Genomic DNA, 15,912 nt, shown 5'->3' with positions numbered 1-15,912 from the left:
TTTTGGTTCTTTGTAATTATTAGTCGGTTATCTCTGGTGTGAGGCTAGACCTCTTGTGATTATGTTTTGATACTCTGCAATTCCTTTTTGTAATTTTGAACTCCTTATAATCAATATAAAAAATGTTGTAGATTTTAAAGAAAATTGAACTTATAGATGAAAAAGATTACGAGTACAAAAATGACTAAATATGAAAACTCACTAAGATCTCAGAGGCTACGTGCACCCTGTAGACTTAAATCTCATCTATCCATATGTGTAAATTGAAATAAAAGGTAACCCTTACTCCGATTTCAATTCTAAGAACTAAGAACAAGCCAGAAAATGATGCGGCATTACAAAATTCAAGCACTGAAATAAGGAACTTTCCCCCAAATTCTGAGGGCGGCTTTCCCTAGCGCATGTTTGTCCACAAATTCCCCTTTAAACAAATTTCCTCGAACGAACAACTTCAGACAAAAATAAAAAAATTTGGAAACAAAAACACTGATGCCAATCCCTATCTCTGGTGCAGTTTTCAATAAGTTGATAAATGCAATTTCATGTCTGCAGCTGTACAGGCTCCTTGTCATCTACTACGAACAGGGACACGTTTAAATTGCCGTACCCGTCCACTCACTACACGGAATTCGTCAAGGCATTCCGATGGTGTTGCTGGTTGTGGTTGTTTGCTGTTTGTAAGTATTTAGCGAAATTGGAATGCGAAACGAGTGTTTCTGTGACAACGCACTGCAGTAATTAAAGCAGGGATCCAAGTCCAGGTCTAAATTACACTTGCTGGACCACTGGATTAATGTGGCTGAAATTCGAATTTGGGGATGATCATGGCAAAAGGGAGTATAGAGCTGGAGTATCAATGCAAGGATGATGATGCGTGGTATGTAGTTAGTGTAGAATTGAGAGAGAATGAGCTTCTCGTGCATTATATCGACTTTGGAGATGACTGCGAGTATGATGAGATTTTGTCCATTGAAGAATTTAAGAGCAGCAGGTCTAGATTTCGGTTGGCCTGCAGACAGCTTCAGGACGAGCATTGTCATCAAGTGCAGGAGGGCATGCAAATTTGTGCTTCATACATCACTGATGACCAAGAAATTAAGTTCTTTGACGCCACTGTCAAACAGGTGACATTCTGGCTCTTTCCATTTAGTACATGTTTTAATTCCCAGATGTTTTCATTAGTGTTCTGTATGCTTAATTCTTTTTCATAAAATGTCTGCTCACAATGCTTTAGTAGCACTGAAGAAAATAGTTTTCTGGATGTTGAATATAATTATCTACGGTTGTATGTGTTGGGTTTTATCTGTCAGTAGCGAAAAGTGGCAAGAAAACTTTTAGGGAAAAAATACTACATTTAGCTCGCCATTTTGCAATTACTCTCTATAAACAGCTCTGTTGGTGCTGCAAGTTTTCAAGCGTCTCTCTTCAGCGCCTGCTCATATCTAATGGTTGTGCTTGAGCAATTTTTTCACCAATGCTGAGAATTCCGGCTCCAATTGCGAGAAATGTTCCATGGGTGTTAGAAGCCGTTCCATGCGTGGCTTCAAGATTTATAATTAAGGACAGGTTCCACGAGATAATGGAAATTTTTGTACAGGTTAAATCAGAAGTTTATCATCGTAAATAAGAACCTTAACATTTTAACTCGAATTTTATGAACTTTATGAAGGCCGAAATTGGAAAATTTCCTTACAATTCAAGGTATTTCCGACCACATGATATCTTTAGAAGGCATCTCAGGTTTTTGGGCAGGTTCGCATGAGGGGACTTAAGGTTATTATGAGGGGGCTTAAGTTTTATTTCAAAGGAAGTGGGTGATTTCATGAAAAAAATTAATTGGCAATGGAATAATTTGAAATCTTCTATTTTAAAATAGGAGTTGCTACTTTTTAGCAACCTAGTGGAAAAAGGGTGGGGCTAGAAATTATTCCTCTAGCTTTGAAATAATATTTTTGTCATTTGTCAAATATTTAATTTTAGAATTTTTCTAAAAAATGATTTTGGTGGATAAATGTTTTTAGCTTATTTTTCTTATGCACAACTACCAGCTTCTTTTAAAATAGCAAACAACTTCAACTCTATTTTTTTAAAAAGCTCCCTTACGTAAGACCCCAACCTCAATAATTTCTTTTGAATTCATTTCTATCATGAAATCTATATTGAAAATTTTGCAACCTAGCCATCTCCATAAAGTCCATTGGAACACCTATTTGTAAAAGGATCCTAACTAAATTTATTCAGCAATGCCCCCTCAGAAAGTCCAGGTAGCTTCCTTGCATGGGATAATAGCTTTAGTAGATTTCACAACTTCTCAGGTAATGGAAGAAGTAGATTGATGTTTGACCACTAGTTTCTTTTTAATTTTTTGACTAACTGTTTTATATTAGCTACTTCTATAAAAGCTTTGGGACCATCTAATTCAAAAGATTGCTGAATTTCCGGACCAGCACCTTCTCAAATTTTTTAAGTAGCCCTCCAATTTGAGACCATAGCCTTATACAGGTTCTTATAGCATATTCAATTCACCTAAATAAATAAATATAAAAATGAAAAAGTACGTTAATAAAAGTTGATTTTTTAAAAGATGATTTACAAGTAGCAGTGAAAAGCCTATGTTGGGGGCAATTGCTATCCCCTCAAAAAATTAGGCCTGTTATGTTTTTTTGGAAAAACTTTCAAATAATCCTGTAGGAGTCTTTCTGAGTTCATGGGATCCCCCTCTCCTAAAAAAAACAATCCCAGATTCTTCCTCATGAGACCTCAACTTTGGCTAGCAGCCACTGCTCAACATTTTAAGAAGCAATTAGTAGAGCTTGTGGCCCCATAATATTTAATTTTACTGCTTTTTCTTTAACAGTCATTAAAATTTTATATTTAAAAATATGTAATTTCTTTTAAAATTATTCTTTTGAACTAGAAAAACTCTATACAAATGTCTGCGGCTTGGAGCAATAGTTCCCATTCATCCCATAAAAATGTGAATGTAAACCAATACCGTGAATTTAAAACATAATTTCCTCCACACATAGGGATCGATATACTAAACAAAGACTAAACAAAATTTAACTGAAAAAATAATTGTCTTTATACAAATTTTCTATGTGGGCAATGCACTGCATCACAATTTCTTGCCAACTCTATTTACATGTATTGGAGAACAGATTTGTCTTTACGGATTCTAGTCACTTTTTAACTCTATTTACCCGATTGATAATGACGAACACTACCAACAACTGGAGAGATCACCATTGTATTGGTGTTCTTCCTCTGCAATTAAGATGGGAGGCTACATCCAATGATAGGATTTAGTTTTGAGGGCATGCTTTTGACCACAAAACAAGAAAGGAGCTGTAGGCATATGGTGATTGCTATGATTTCAAACCAGCCATATTAATTCAAAGTTGTACCTGATGAATTTTCTTGCAACAAAGGGGAAACTTCAAAGGAGGAATCCTTTTTGTCACTTTTCCATGAAAAGAGGATGTCAAATTGAAGAAACACAGACCATGAGTTAGTTCCTCAGATGCTGTTCACTAGATTGTAACCTAAATTAGCATGGTGTCTCCAATGTATAACTGATCTCAGAAGATTGAGCATTTCAGAAATCAGCGATCCTAGACAGGTCTAACAAGATCTGCACATTCATAAATGCATTTCCAATTGATGCTGATATAACTTTAAGTTTCACCGGTAAAATGAAATGCATGTTTAAAGATACTGATATCTCCTCCAATACCATTTTCTCTTTCCTTTTTGCAATAACGAGTTCATTTGTTTCATTAGCTCATAGGATCAGTTTGTTGAATACTCCATCGAAAAATATTTCATGATAAGCCTTAGCATTACTGATCTGAATTGAGTCCGAGTATTTTGTTCCCTAATGTATGAATCCCAATCTAACAACTCTACCTGCTGTTGAACGGAGATCAACTTTTACATTTGCGACATCATATCCAATCCCACTTCAAGAAATAGTGTGAAGTTTGACTATGCCCTTTTACCATTGCCTTGTGAAATTATCTTGTAGATTTGTATGCTACTCCATTGTGATTTTCACCCCAATTTCCAAAAAGCGCCCTGCACCTGTCGGTTCCCTAAATCACAGATTGGAAATCTAAAAGATTTGCCACTTCTTTTATTAGGATTCCTCAATCAGTTCTGGCCAATGAATAGGAATGATCAATGATCAAATTTCCTTGCACTTCTGGCTCTGCAGTACCAATGTGGGACAACTTGTTACTTAATCCAAATGATAGGTTTAAGGCTTTTTATAGCAGATTGTGACAAAACTTGTATGATCTCTCAAGATGGCAAATACTCTTGAGATAAATCTGATTGTGTGACTTCGCAATTATTTGCTTCACTTGCTTCATCTAAAATACTTAATCAAAATTTGAAAAGATAACATATTGCTTTTAAATGTTTTAAAATTGAAATGTATAATTATAATGAATCAAGACCTCACTTCTTGAATGAAGATAAGACCAGTCCCTTATCCAATTTGGTCTCCAGAGTCACTCTCATTCAACCCTATGTTCAATTCTGTAAGATGGTATATACTTAAAACACACCATCAACAATCAAACACTATCAATGCAGAAAATGGTTAAGTTTATACCCATTCATCCGTCCTATTGAACTTAATTTCTTGTGCAGAAAACCAATTAGACAAGAAACAAGAGGGAAATACTTCTCATATGCTTCTTGGTAATCAGATAAACATGAAGAACAAATAACTTCTCTGCACAAGCATTACAAGATGGCAATTGATATTATAATGAATAATTGCAGATGACTGGTTGAAATAAGAGATAACTTTCAAACCTCAAATCTGGACAAGAAAACATCGCTTCTTTTTGTTGATTTCAAAAAGTACAATTGAGTTCATGATTCATCCATTTCAAAATCTAGATATTCTATCATCTACTATCATATATCTTACTAGAATCTCAGTTTCCCCTTTAAGAAAAAACAGGGGAAGCAACAAGCTTGAAACCGTTTGCATTGTTGACCTTTCATAACTATCTAAAACAACTGAAAGATGTTAAATTACGCTTCATAAATCAAAATGAGTATCATCAAGAAACATAATGTGAAACATGCCCCTTAATTGGACGGGTTTATTCAATAGTAGTTATATCTCCCTTAGATATTTCTTTGGTATCCTGTGGAGTTGATCCGTCTGGCTTTAAATTTTCTCGGACTCATTCAACGATCTCTGCATGTGTTGGTCATGTGTAATGGATGACATCTGGCATTGATAGCAAGAAAGCTTTCCATCTTTTTCCAGTAATGGCCCAAACTTCAACCAGAAATTTTGAAAACAAATTTTCAAGTGTGATGACCTTGTCCAAGAATATACTAAATTTGGAAATGCTGAAGTCCTTTTCTTCTTTCAGATGTGCAATGATCTTTGGAACCATATATCCCTGTATTCTATTTTTCATTCCTCTAAGTTTTTTCTCTTGCCCTCTCGGTCCATGAATCCTGGTATGGTCCAATGTTTAATTGTTCTAAAAGAAGACAATATTTGTTCAATTGTACCCTCTTGCACAATATATCCCAACTCATTTATACTTGTATCAATTGTTTCCTCTACTTTATTAATCTTTGTTGGGGCATCCAGATCTCTGTGTCACTTCATTTAGTCTCATGAGATTGAAGCGGGAGGGCTTCCACCTTCTTAACTATTCTTCCAATTGAGGCTTATTCTTTTTGAAAGTTTCCAACATAGCTACCAAAGTATGATACCCAATGTACACTTCATCACATTTACTAATAACTATATCAACTCTGAAAGAAAGAATTTGTTCATGGATACTAAAAACAGTTTTAGACTTGTTGTCTATTGAACCTACTGGCTCAAACAGAAAAAGCCACACTGCTGAAAATGACTGATTGTTTAATGCTTGCGATCATGTATTTGCTATGACAAACACTTGGTATTTCATGCCGATAAATTACATTTTATAACGAAAAGCATCGCAAAGAGCGAATTTAAACCATAATCTTTTCCGAGAATGTAATTTATTCATTAAGTGCTCATTATGTTTCACACAGGCTGTGAAACTAACCCATGGAAATAAACCAAAATCTGATCTATGCATGTAAATGAAAATGAGGAAAGTAAAGAATAACAAAGTAAATGGGTCATGGGTGTGAGCCATTGTCTGGAATGACTGGCTATGTTGCTGGTCTTCCGCATCTTTGATCCCGCTGCTCTGCATTCCATGCTCCTGCTCCAAATCCTGCAAGAGTGAAAATGGGTTAGATCGAAACGATCTAAGCAATGGCCAACAATCTCACCATCCTACCCTCTGCATATGCATTTACATCCAAAAATCTAAGAAATCCTGATTTATTTCCTAACATGTTTGTTTCTTGTACAGCATCCAACCTTTCATAAGTACGTGGATATAACCGTTGGCTCCCACAAGGGTTATTGAGCCTGGCGTGCTTATAAGAGGTAGGATCATTAAAGCTGATTAAAAGTACTATAAGAATATTAAAGGGATGTATTCAGTTATGAAACATTTTACTCTTCCAACAGTGAAAGCTACAACAAATCTTATATCAGTCATGGAAAGAATGAGCATAAATTAAAGGGACACGTACTCATTATGCATGAAACCTTTTATTAGCACATTGTGAATCACAGAAAGAAAATGACTCATTTAACTGTTTAAGGGGCAGATTATCAGGAATTTGAAACTTAATAGATGAATATAGCTCCTCCAACAAAGAAATACATTCATGATAATCAGATAATGCTGGAAATGAAAGCATCTAAGTAAGAGACAAGACTGAGACATGTTCATGTAGGAAAGCCATGTAACACAACATAAATATATGTTGTGAAAATCCATGAAGAAGTCTACACAATCATAATATGCAAATGATAGTGCAGCCTATATTAATAATGCAAGTGAGCAAGAGGAATGTGTTATCATTCGAATGAGTCTACAACAGCAGCAAGGAGTTAGTATTATCAAGAATAAATGTATCAATTTTGAAACCTTTTTTAAATATATGCAGACAAGTGTAATAGCTAACAAAGGTACATTAGAAAAATGCATTTTTGTGCTGATAAGGGATAAACATCAAGACAGAAGCAGAGACTTTACATTTCAGCATGGAGCATCATTTCAAAATATAGAGTAGACAAGGAATATGCATTCAGAGGAGAACAAATGCTTCAAAAGGGGGGTGTAAGGTCAATAAGTTTTAGCAATAAAGGCTGCAAGGATGTTTTCAGTAAGAAGCCAGAATGGAAGTTGTATATGCAATTGTAGAATGATGAAGCAACATCGGATGAAGGGTTTTCTTCAGTCAAAAGTACAATGGAAAGCTACAGGTTATAGCTTTTAAACTTGGAGAAATACTTTACAAACTGAAACAACAGTAAAACTGCAAATATATGGACATAGCAGTCTTTTGTTTCCCATTTTTCATCCTCCTGGTCAAGTGGTGCCAGTAAAAACAAATGGTGTGAAAAGTGACAGAGATCAGAAGCCAGTAAAGATCCTGATTTTTTCCCCTGCATTTAAATGATTTTGAGAAAAAACATTTACCTTGGTAAAGACAGAAGATGAAGAAAAGAGGAAAAACATCCAATTTCCACCAATGGTTTCTCTAAACTTCAACTGCAGAATCCTGTAAGAATGGCAAATAAATTAGCAAAGGTGGTATAAAATTATTTTAAAAGACTTCTCAGAAAATCGCCAGTATAAGGAGCGGCCCGTGGAAATGCCCTCAAACCACAAGGAAGCAGACAAGCTCCAATCTCGAGCTTAAAATGTGCAAGGAAAACCCATTTTGGGTTTTGAATCTGATATAACATAGATTTTTTCATTGATTGAAACAAGTAAAATGGAAAATTGACATAACCTACAGCCATGGTCATGATATAAGGGTTCCTTTTCGAATGGAAAGTAATAGAGGTTGCTTACATCTTAAACCCTCAAGTAGAATCCTCAAGAAGGAAAACAGCATCTACAATTGCAAGATAAGAGAAATCTCAATTACAATATTTGTGCGTGGTGTCAGAAATACCCAACAATGGCGTTTCACAAATGCTTGAAAAGAAAAGTCTCTTGTATAATGGGTAACAAATGCAAAAAAGAGACTTATAAAATGACATTAAACCCCATCTCCAATTTCATAATAGTTAAGTGGAAAATCACAGTGAAAAAATGACAATAGAAAAAGTACTAGCTGGTATCCATGGTGACAAACACAGAAGACCATCAAGCTCGTTAATGGTGGCAAGAGAACTCCAAATTTCTCAGAAACAACGAGCAAAAAGAAAGCTGGATGAAAAGTAGCATGAGGTATCAATAAAACAAACTCAAGTGTCTTCAATTTGGTGTTCAAGAACCAAGCATACTCAGGAATCCATGGAATTGAGCTGTAAAAGTCCTCTTCAAACCCTAGCAACAGAGTTTTTTTTTTTTTGCTCTCGAACTCTCTAGATTTCCAAAAGACAAAATGAAATGAGGTTTAGAACTAAGCTCGATAAAGCATATTTGTCCTAAATCAAAGTTTTTAATGTTGGAAGTCTGGGGATATGATGGGATTCTTTTTATTTTCTAGGAGCATAGTAATCATATATGCCATGGTAGAAAAATTTAGGAAATGCTTGTAGTTAGGTACTTAATACTTTATGTTTGCATTGAGTGAACAATTGTATAACAAAAATATTAAATGATATTTATAAACCATTCAATATATTTCTTATTAGAAAATGCAAATAATTGAAAAAATCAATCATGACATGTATCATAATGTGGAGTCTTGTAAGTTATGGGGACATTATGTTTGACTTATGAGTTATGGTTCAGTTTGAGGACATGTGGAGAGAATATAGGGGCTTAGAGGTCGAATTTGACCTTTTCTTGTTAGTTAAGAAGTCTTTATGGCCATTTGAAGCTTTTGAGGACAGTTGAAGATGAGTCATAGGTATTATTATGACTTGGTGGAGTTTTTTAGGGGAAAATACTTTAGTTTGGAAGCTTCTAGGCCCTTTTTTCCTGGCTATTTTCATGAATCCGACCAAAAGGTTGTTTTGGGGATATTGTTTTGGATGGATCATTGTAGGCAGTTCTGATTATTGAAGGAAAAAAAGAGTTTTTTCTGATTCTTGGTCTTTTGGATGATATTTTCTGTAACTCAGATTTGAAGTGAATATATTTGAAGGCCATACTATTTGCAGGTTATTAAGTCTTATCCTACTTCTTGTTGTAGTCTAGTCTCGTCAAGTGATCGATAAGGTGGAATTTCAAAGTGTTGTTTGAACTTCTTGTTTAGACCAAGTTGTGATTCTGGGGTTTTGTTTGCAAGTGGACTAGTGTCATTCTGAAAGTGTTCAATTTCATAAAGTCATTTCATTATAGGTTCTTACAGTGGAATTTTCAAGGTTTTAATGTCATTTAAGTTATCAGTTATTCATTTCCAAGATTTCTCTATCCCTTTTCCTAGAATTTCAGTAGTTTAGAAGTTAGGAGCCCGCCTTATTTGGAGATTCACTCCATTTTCAAGTGAACCACAACTTAGGAGTGTTTCAATGTTTCCTTGAAACATTGAGTTCTACTAAATTCAGCAAGGCTGCAGTTTTAGATGATAACAAGACTTATGTTGCATTAGCTTTTCTAGAACATTGTCATGGCTTTTTTCAACAGAAACATCTTGGTGAACAACAATGGCTTAATTTTTATCCTCAGATTCCAAAGTTTGGACTTCCTTATGCAGCAATCTTCAAATACAATTCATTTATTTCTTTTTCATCTCAACTTCCCTTATCTGTGAGATTTCCAATTTTTCTTGCATGTGTTTAACTTGGTTCTTTTTTGAACATGGCCCTGTGCATTAATTCTGTGGCTGATACTAGGGGATTTGTGTCTTCAAGTGTTTGAACAACTGCCGCTCCATCACTTCCTTTTGAAATATCAATTAATTTTGTTTTTTTACTTCCCTTGAAACTGATCCAGGTAGCAAGAGTTTCTGTTTTGGCATTATATTTTTATCCTAGAATCTTATCCTCATTCGAATCATCCCACTTCCTCCCTTGATTAAGTGGAAATACTTGTTTCAATGAAAGGCCTAGAACAATCAAGATATTGCTCTTCTTTACCAAATCCCTTTTTTCCAGGGTACAACTAATCTAATCCAACTTCATTTCTTTTAATTATTGGTTAGTAATTTCCTCATGCTGGGACTCTTCGACTCCCATCAACCTTATTTGTTTCTTCACTTCAAAATCCTTCATTTTTATTTGCAACAAAAAGTCTTTAAACTCTTGAGAATTTACGAAGTTTTCATTAGAAAAAAAGCTCATTGATATGGCTTCTCTTTCATCATTTACATCAATGGGTTAGTCATCTTCCAAAGTTTGTGCATGGTATCCATGGATCTCTTCTTGATACATATGGAGAGAGAGGATGAGGGTCCTATTGTTGGAAATTTGGCTAAGATGTGAGTCTAGAAATGTGTTAAGGTTGTCATTTATGACAACATATCGTCCCTATTAAGTCAGCATGTTATGAGGCCAAAGTTTTGCCTTGAAGACTTAGAAAATTGTCTAAGTATCACAGAGTTTAACTGTCAGCACAAACACCCTTTTGGTTTGCGGAGATCATAGACAAAAAATTGGCACATGTGCACTTGAGGGAAGCAAGAACAAGGTATGATCCTACTTACAAGAGCGCGAGTCATTATGAGCAGTATGGACAGAGTTATTAATGTTTTATCAGTTGCAGTACTGTACAGGCAAAACAGGACAGAGTTAAGGAAAGTGGTAATTTGTGTTAAGCAATTATTTTTTTATCAAAATAATTGCTTGTCTATTTAGGGACGACATCGTAGATGTTAACCCTAAGTGGGCAAGAGTTAGTTTTGATTTTTGGGACACGTGTGAAGACATGAAGGCTGATAGGACATAATTACTTTGTATAAAGGACAGAGTTTTGGATGCGAAGTTGTTTAATGTTTTTGTGATGAAATACTGTTGTATTATGATGCGAACTTGATGCTAGAACAGAGAAAGATCAGTATATGTGAAGTTGTGTACAAAGAGCTACAAAGGACAAATCAGATATTGCAGATATTAGCATGGTCAAATGGTTTATGTACCTATTCCTTTTGTGTACAAAATATCATTGTAATTGCTTTTTTGGACAGTGGATTCATCTTGCATATATTTTGTAATTGTAATAACAACTCCTAACAGGGTTGAGGCTTCTAACAAGGCCTAGTCCTCTAACAAGGACCAAGACACTATACTGATATAATAGAGTCCTAACAGGGTCAATATCTTTCACAAGATACTTTTGTTTAGTGGATCATTTTGTGTATACCATCCCCATTGGGGTTTTCCGTTGGCCAGGCTTTCCCTAGTTAACAAATAGTGGTGTTATGAGTTGTATGATGTTATAGCTATGTTTACTTTTCAGTATATACACATAAACATGTTTTAAGATTGTTAAAGATATGCATAGTTGGGCAAAAGTTTGTAGAATACCAATTCACTCCCCTCTCCCTATTTCCTATTTCTAACAATTGGTATCAGAACATAGTTACTCAGAGGAGGCCTAACAACTTGAGTAAGATCACTATGGATGTAGATCAATTGCAAAAGAATCTGGAAGAAGCTCTTGAGGAACTTGATGTAATCACTGAAGAAAGAGATAGTCTGAAGAAGAAATACAAAGAGGCTAAAGCTACCATTCAGAAGTTGAAAAAGGAGATTGAATATGCCAATTCCTAGAAGAATGAGTCCAATGATCAGATCAAGGATAGTGATGCAGTTACAAGGCTTAAGAAGGAAAATGAAATTCTGAAGCATGAGCTAGAGATTACAAATTTAAAATTGTGTATGGAGGATGATGACAAGAAGATTGAATCAAATTTTAGCTCTGAAATCCAAGCTTACCAAGGTGACATCTAAACTTGAGACTTCAAAGTTGCAATATGCAAAACTTGAGAAGTACAATACTATTGTGAAAGGAGAGCTTACACAGACAAAGCAATATCTTGAGAAGTTGTATTCAAGCAATGAAAAGCTTGATGAGCATATCATGGCACAAAGACCTTGTTAAGATAAGACTGGTATTGGTTACTATGAAGGTGAATCATCTAAGAGATCTGAGATTACTGAACAACTAGATCTTGTAATCCAACAAATTGAACAACCACAAGAAGATCTAAACAAGGAAGGGCCTAATGAATCTGAAGATGTACCTAAACAATGTAAACCACCTAAAGAAGTGGAGGCAATTTACTGGAAAATGTTATGCATGCAATGAAATTGGTCACACAAGGAAGGACTTTACAGGTAGGTGTACTAGTCCTATCTCTGGTTGTTGTTATAATTGTCATGCTTATGCACATAGAACTAGTGAATGTAGGAAACCTAGATTTTAATTATAATATGTATCAAGGTACTAACCTTGTAGCTAGTAGACCTATTGGAGAAAATAATGTCATAAGAATGGAGTTATGTGTTATAAGTGCAACAACTTTGGACATATTGCTAGAGATTGCAGATTACAGATCAGTTATTCAGGACCCAAATATGGAAACAATGTGATCGCATGTTAGATTTGCAAGAATTTAGGACATATAGAAAGATTTGCAAGAATTTAGGACATATAGCAAGATTTTGCAGAGTGAACAACATGAGACCTCAGAACATGAACTTTAGAAGGAATGGAAACAACAATGTTAGAAAGAAAGAAAGCAACAATGAAAGATAGAAAGAGAATGTGGAAGAGCATGTAGGAAATTTCAATGAATCATTTCTTAAAGCTAAGACACCAGCAAGCACAAAAATTTGGGTAGAGAAGAAGACAAATGACATGCCTGAAAACAAGTTGAAGTCAGTAATAGTTGCTGACAAACCTCTATCTACTTGAGCAATTTATTTAATAGAAGATAAAGGAGAATTAGCATCAGAAATTTATTTAACCCCTGTATGAGTGTATTAAGGCTTGTACAGTTAAGGAGCATATAGAAGTGAAATTGAGAGCGAATTTCTAGTATTTTGGAGAATTTTTCAAAACTTTTCATCGTAATCGTGCAAAAAGCCCTAGATCTCGAATTAAAGGTATTTACACTCTTGCATAGTTAATTTATGAAGGTTAGGTGTTTAAATTGTTGAAATGGAAGAATCTATGGTTCACAATGTTGAGGAAGTTCCAATATCTAAGTTGAAGTTAAACCCTATTCCACCAATGGAGGATGACCCTACAACCACATTTTCACAAATTCCAACGCAGTACTTTATTTGGAAGACATTAGGAGTTATACACAATGCAAGTTTTAGACAGTAGGAGAAAACAACATATAAAATGAATTTGACAAGGTACACAAGCAAGACATCTCATTTAAGGATGGATTTGAACATTTAGGTCAGAATGATGTAGTGAAGTATATGTTTTGGCCACAAATTTGACAATGAAGACTGGACCAAGATTATCTTAAGCATAATTCATGATGAGAAGTTCTGGATAGGTGACAATGTAGTTGACATTTCAGCAAATTTGATTCATGAGGTAACAAGACTGTGTAATGAATTAAATTGATCCTTCATTAAATTGAACAATAATTCAGTACATGATAAAATTTAAGAAACCCCTTCTCAGAATTCATGGCAAATTACCTAAAAAACTATATGACAGATTGAATGAGGAGAGGTTGAGAGTAAAGAAAGAAGAAGAGACTTTGAGAGAAGTAGTGAGAAAATGCTATAATGTAAAGAATAATGCATTTTCTTAATCCACATGTGTGAGATAAGATGAGAGTAATAAGAATTGTGGGAGGATTGAAAGATGAGAATATAAGAGACACTGAAATGCTTCTGGATCATATTCTTAGTGAACCCATTTGCAGAGCCTATATAGAAGAGGTTGGAAAAGAAATTGTAACATCTCCATCTACTGCAGAACTGCCTAAGACATCACAGACAAACATATCTAGGACTGCAACAGAGAAGACTCCAGAAGACAAGATAATGTCAGATACACCTGAGCCTAGTAAAGATGAAGGAAGCATGATGTTAGGGGGAGCAACTCCTACTACTTCAGTAGAGGCAAAAACAGTGAAAGTTACTGTTGAAAATGTAGAAGTCAGCAAAGAAAGAGAAAGTGTTAAAGAGATAGTCATTGGGAAACCACAGATAACCATTGACGATGACACAGATAACTATTGACGATGACACTATGAATATTGATAGCACACATATAACAGTTGATGAGACCGAGGATCCATTTAAGGGTCAAGCAAATATTGTTGACAATGTGGCCATGTAGAATTTGTCTGACTAACCAAGTTCTGATGATGATGTGAAGAAGTTGACAAAGAAAAATCAAAAGATTTAGCCACATTGGCCGAGACCCTTAAGAATGTTGATGCGAAGTTGCAAATTGATTGGAAGATTATAGTACAAGAAACTTGTCATTTCACACCTCAACTTAAACATACTGAAGCAAAGAAGAAAATCATTATTAGTTAGCATGTAGACGAGTCAAAAATGCAAAAAATCAGCCCCTACAACAAACAAAGAAAGAGGATGACAATCAGAGGATACGAGATCAGTTGGTTACTCCTACCAAGGAGACAAACAAAGAAGCACCTAGTTCATCTAAATCATCATTATAATCTTTAATAGCTAGCATGATGAGCAATACACCACTGGCAGTAGCAGGGGACCATGAGATTGAAATGCTTAGTCAGTTATCAGCATTGGCTACCAATAGGATTGTAGAGAAGAGTAAAGGAATCAAAGGCAGTCAAGAGATTCTTGAGAAAATGACAGGAAAAATGGAAAGTTTGATGAACATTCAGACCGGTGAGAGTAATCCACATAAGAAGGGAGCCAAAGTGTTACAAGAATTCGATAGTCGTTTTAAGTCTTTGGTTGAAGTTGCTACAGTGAACGCACAAGCTGAGTATGATGGAAACCTTTTCGGCAAGGTATGCAAGAATGTGAAAGATGACTTAGCAAACTTGGGAATCAAAGGCTCTAAAGATATTCTTGAGAAAAATGATGGGAAAAATGGAAAGTTTGATGAACATTCAAATCAGTGAGCGTAATCCATAGAAGAAAGCAGCTAAAGTGTTAGAAGAATTTGATAGTCACTATAAGTCTTTGGTTGAAGTTGCTACAATCAAGGCACAAGCCGAGCATGATGTAAACCTTTTCAGAAAGGTATGTAAGAATGTGAAAGATGACTTAGCAAACTTGGACACTTATTAAAGAGTTGAGAAGATGTGTGCATGAAGGGAAGGAACGATGTGAGAAATGTGCCTTGTCACATGATTATATTCAGAGTCTCAGACCTTCATCACTAATATAAGAGAAAAGGAAGAATTAAAGAATGTGGTAAATGAGATCAGGAATGCAGATGCTCAAGTCATTGACTTGGAGCAGAGAATAAGCAAGATTTGTGATGAGCGCAGATTGTTAGAACAATCGAAGGAGTAGATATTGCAGAGATTCTCTTTACTAAGAGAACATTTGTCATTGAAGATTGACTCAGTGTAGAAACTGTTGGAATACTTTAGAATAATTGAGAGTGGGAAGGGGGGGTGAATCAGTTTTCCAAGGTTCAAATGTACAAAGAAAACTTTTTAGTACTGCAACTTATTCTTATGCATGCATTGATCATTCAATATCTTAAACATATGCATATTGTTGTCTTAGGTCAAAATAACTTTGTAGAAATGTAAACATGCAATACCACAAAATCAATCACACATTTTGACACAAGGATTTTACGTGGAAACCCAATTTGGGAAAAACCACCAGTAACATGCTATCAATTTTCACTCTTCTGAAGTGAGCCCTATGAGGAACCAATCCTGTTAAAGGTTACAATGCACACTGTTAAATGTGACATGTTCAAAGGATTTCATTCA

The 15,912-nt window shown here is 35.1% G+C and overlaps 1 protein-coding gene across 2 annotated transcripts in view; it reads left to right on the top strand.

Moving 5' to 3' along the window:
- Window positions 1-203: 203 nt before the first annotated feature.
- The window catches only part of LOC149567028 (uncharacterized), a 105,226-nt gene continuing 89,517 nt past the window's right edge, over window positions 204-15,912 (top strand). For both annotated transcript variants that reach the window (XM_089820249.1, XM_089820248.1), the window contains exon 1: window positions 204-1,124. In XM_089820249.1, coding sequence (XP_089676375.1) covers window positions 819-1,124 — 306 coding nt within the window. In that variant the 5' untranslated portion in view covers window positions 204-818. The remainder of the gene's footprint in view (window positions 1,125-15,912) is intronic.

This window comes from Cupressus sempervirens, chromosome 3 (genome assembly GCF_028749045.1).
Source record: "Cupressus sempervirens isolate cs-2001-9-10 chromosome 3, ASM2874904v1, whole genome shotgun sequence".
Lineage (NCBI taxonomy): Eukaryota > Viridiplantae > Streptophyta > Pinopsida > Cupressales > Cupressaceae > Cupressus > Cupressus sempervirens.
The sequence above is the reverse complement of the archived record's forward strand: the minus strand, read 5'-3'. Positions and strand labels throughout refer to the sequence as shown.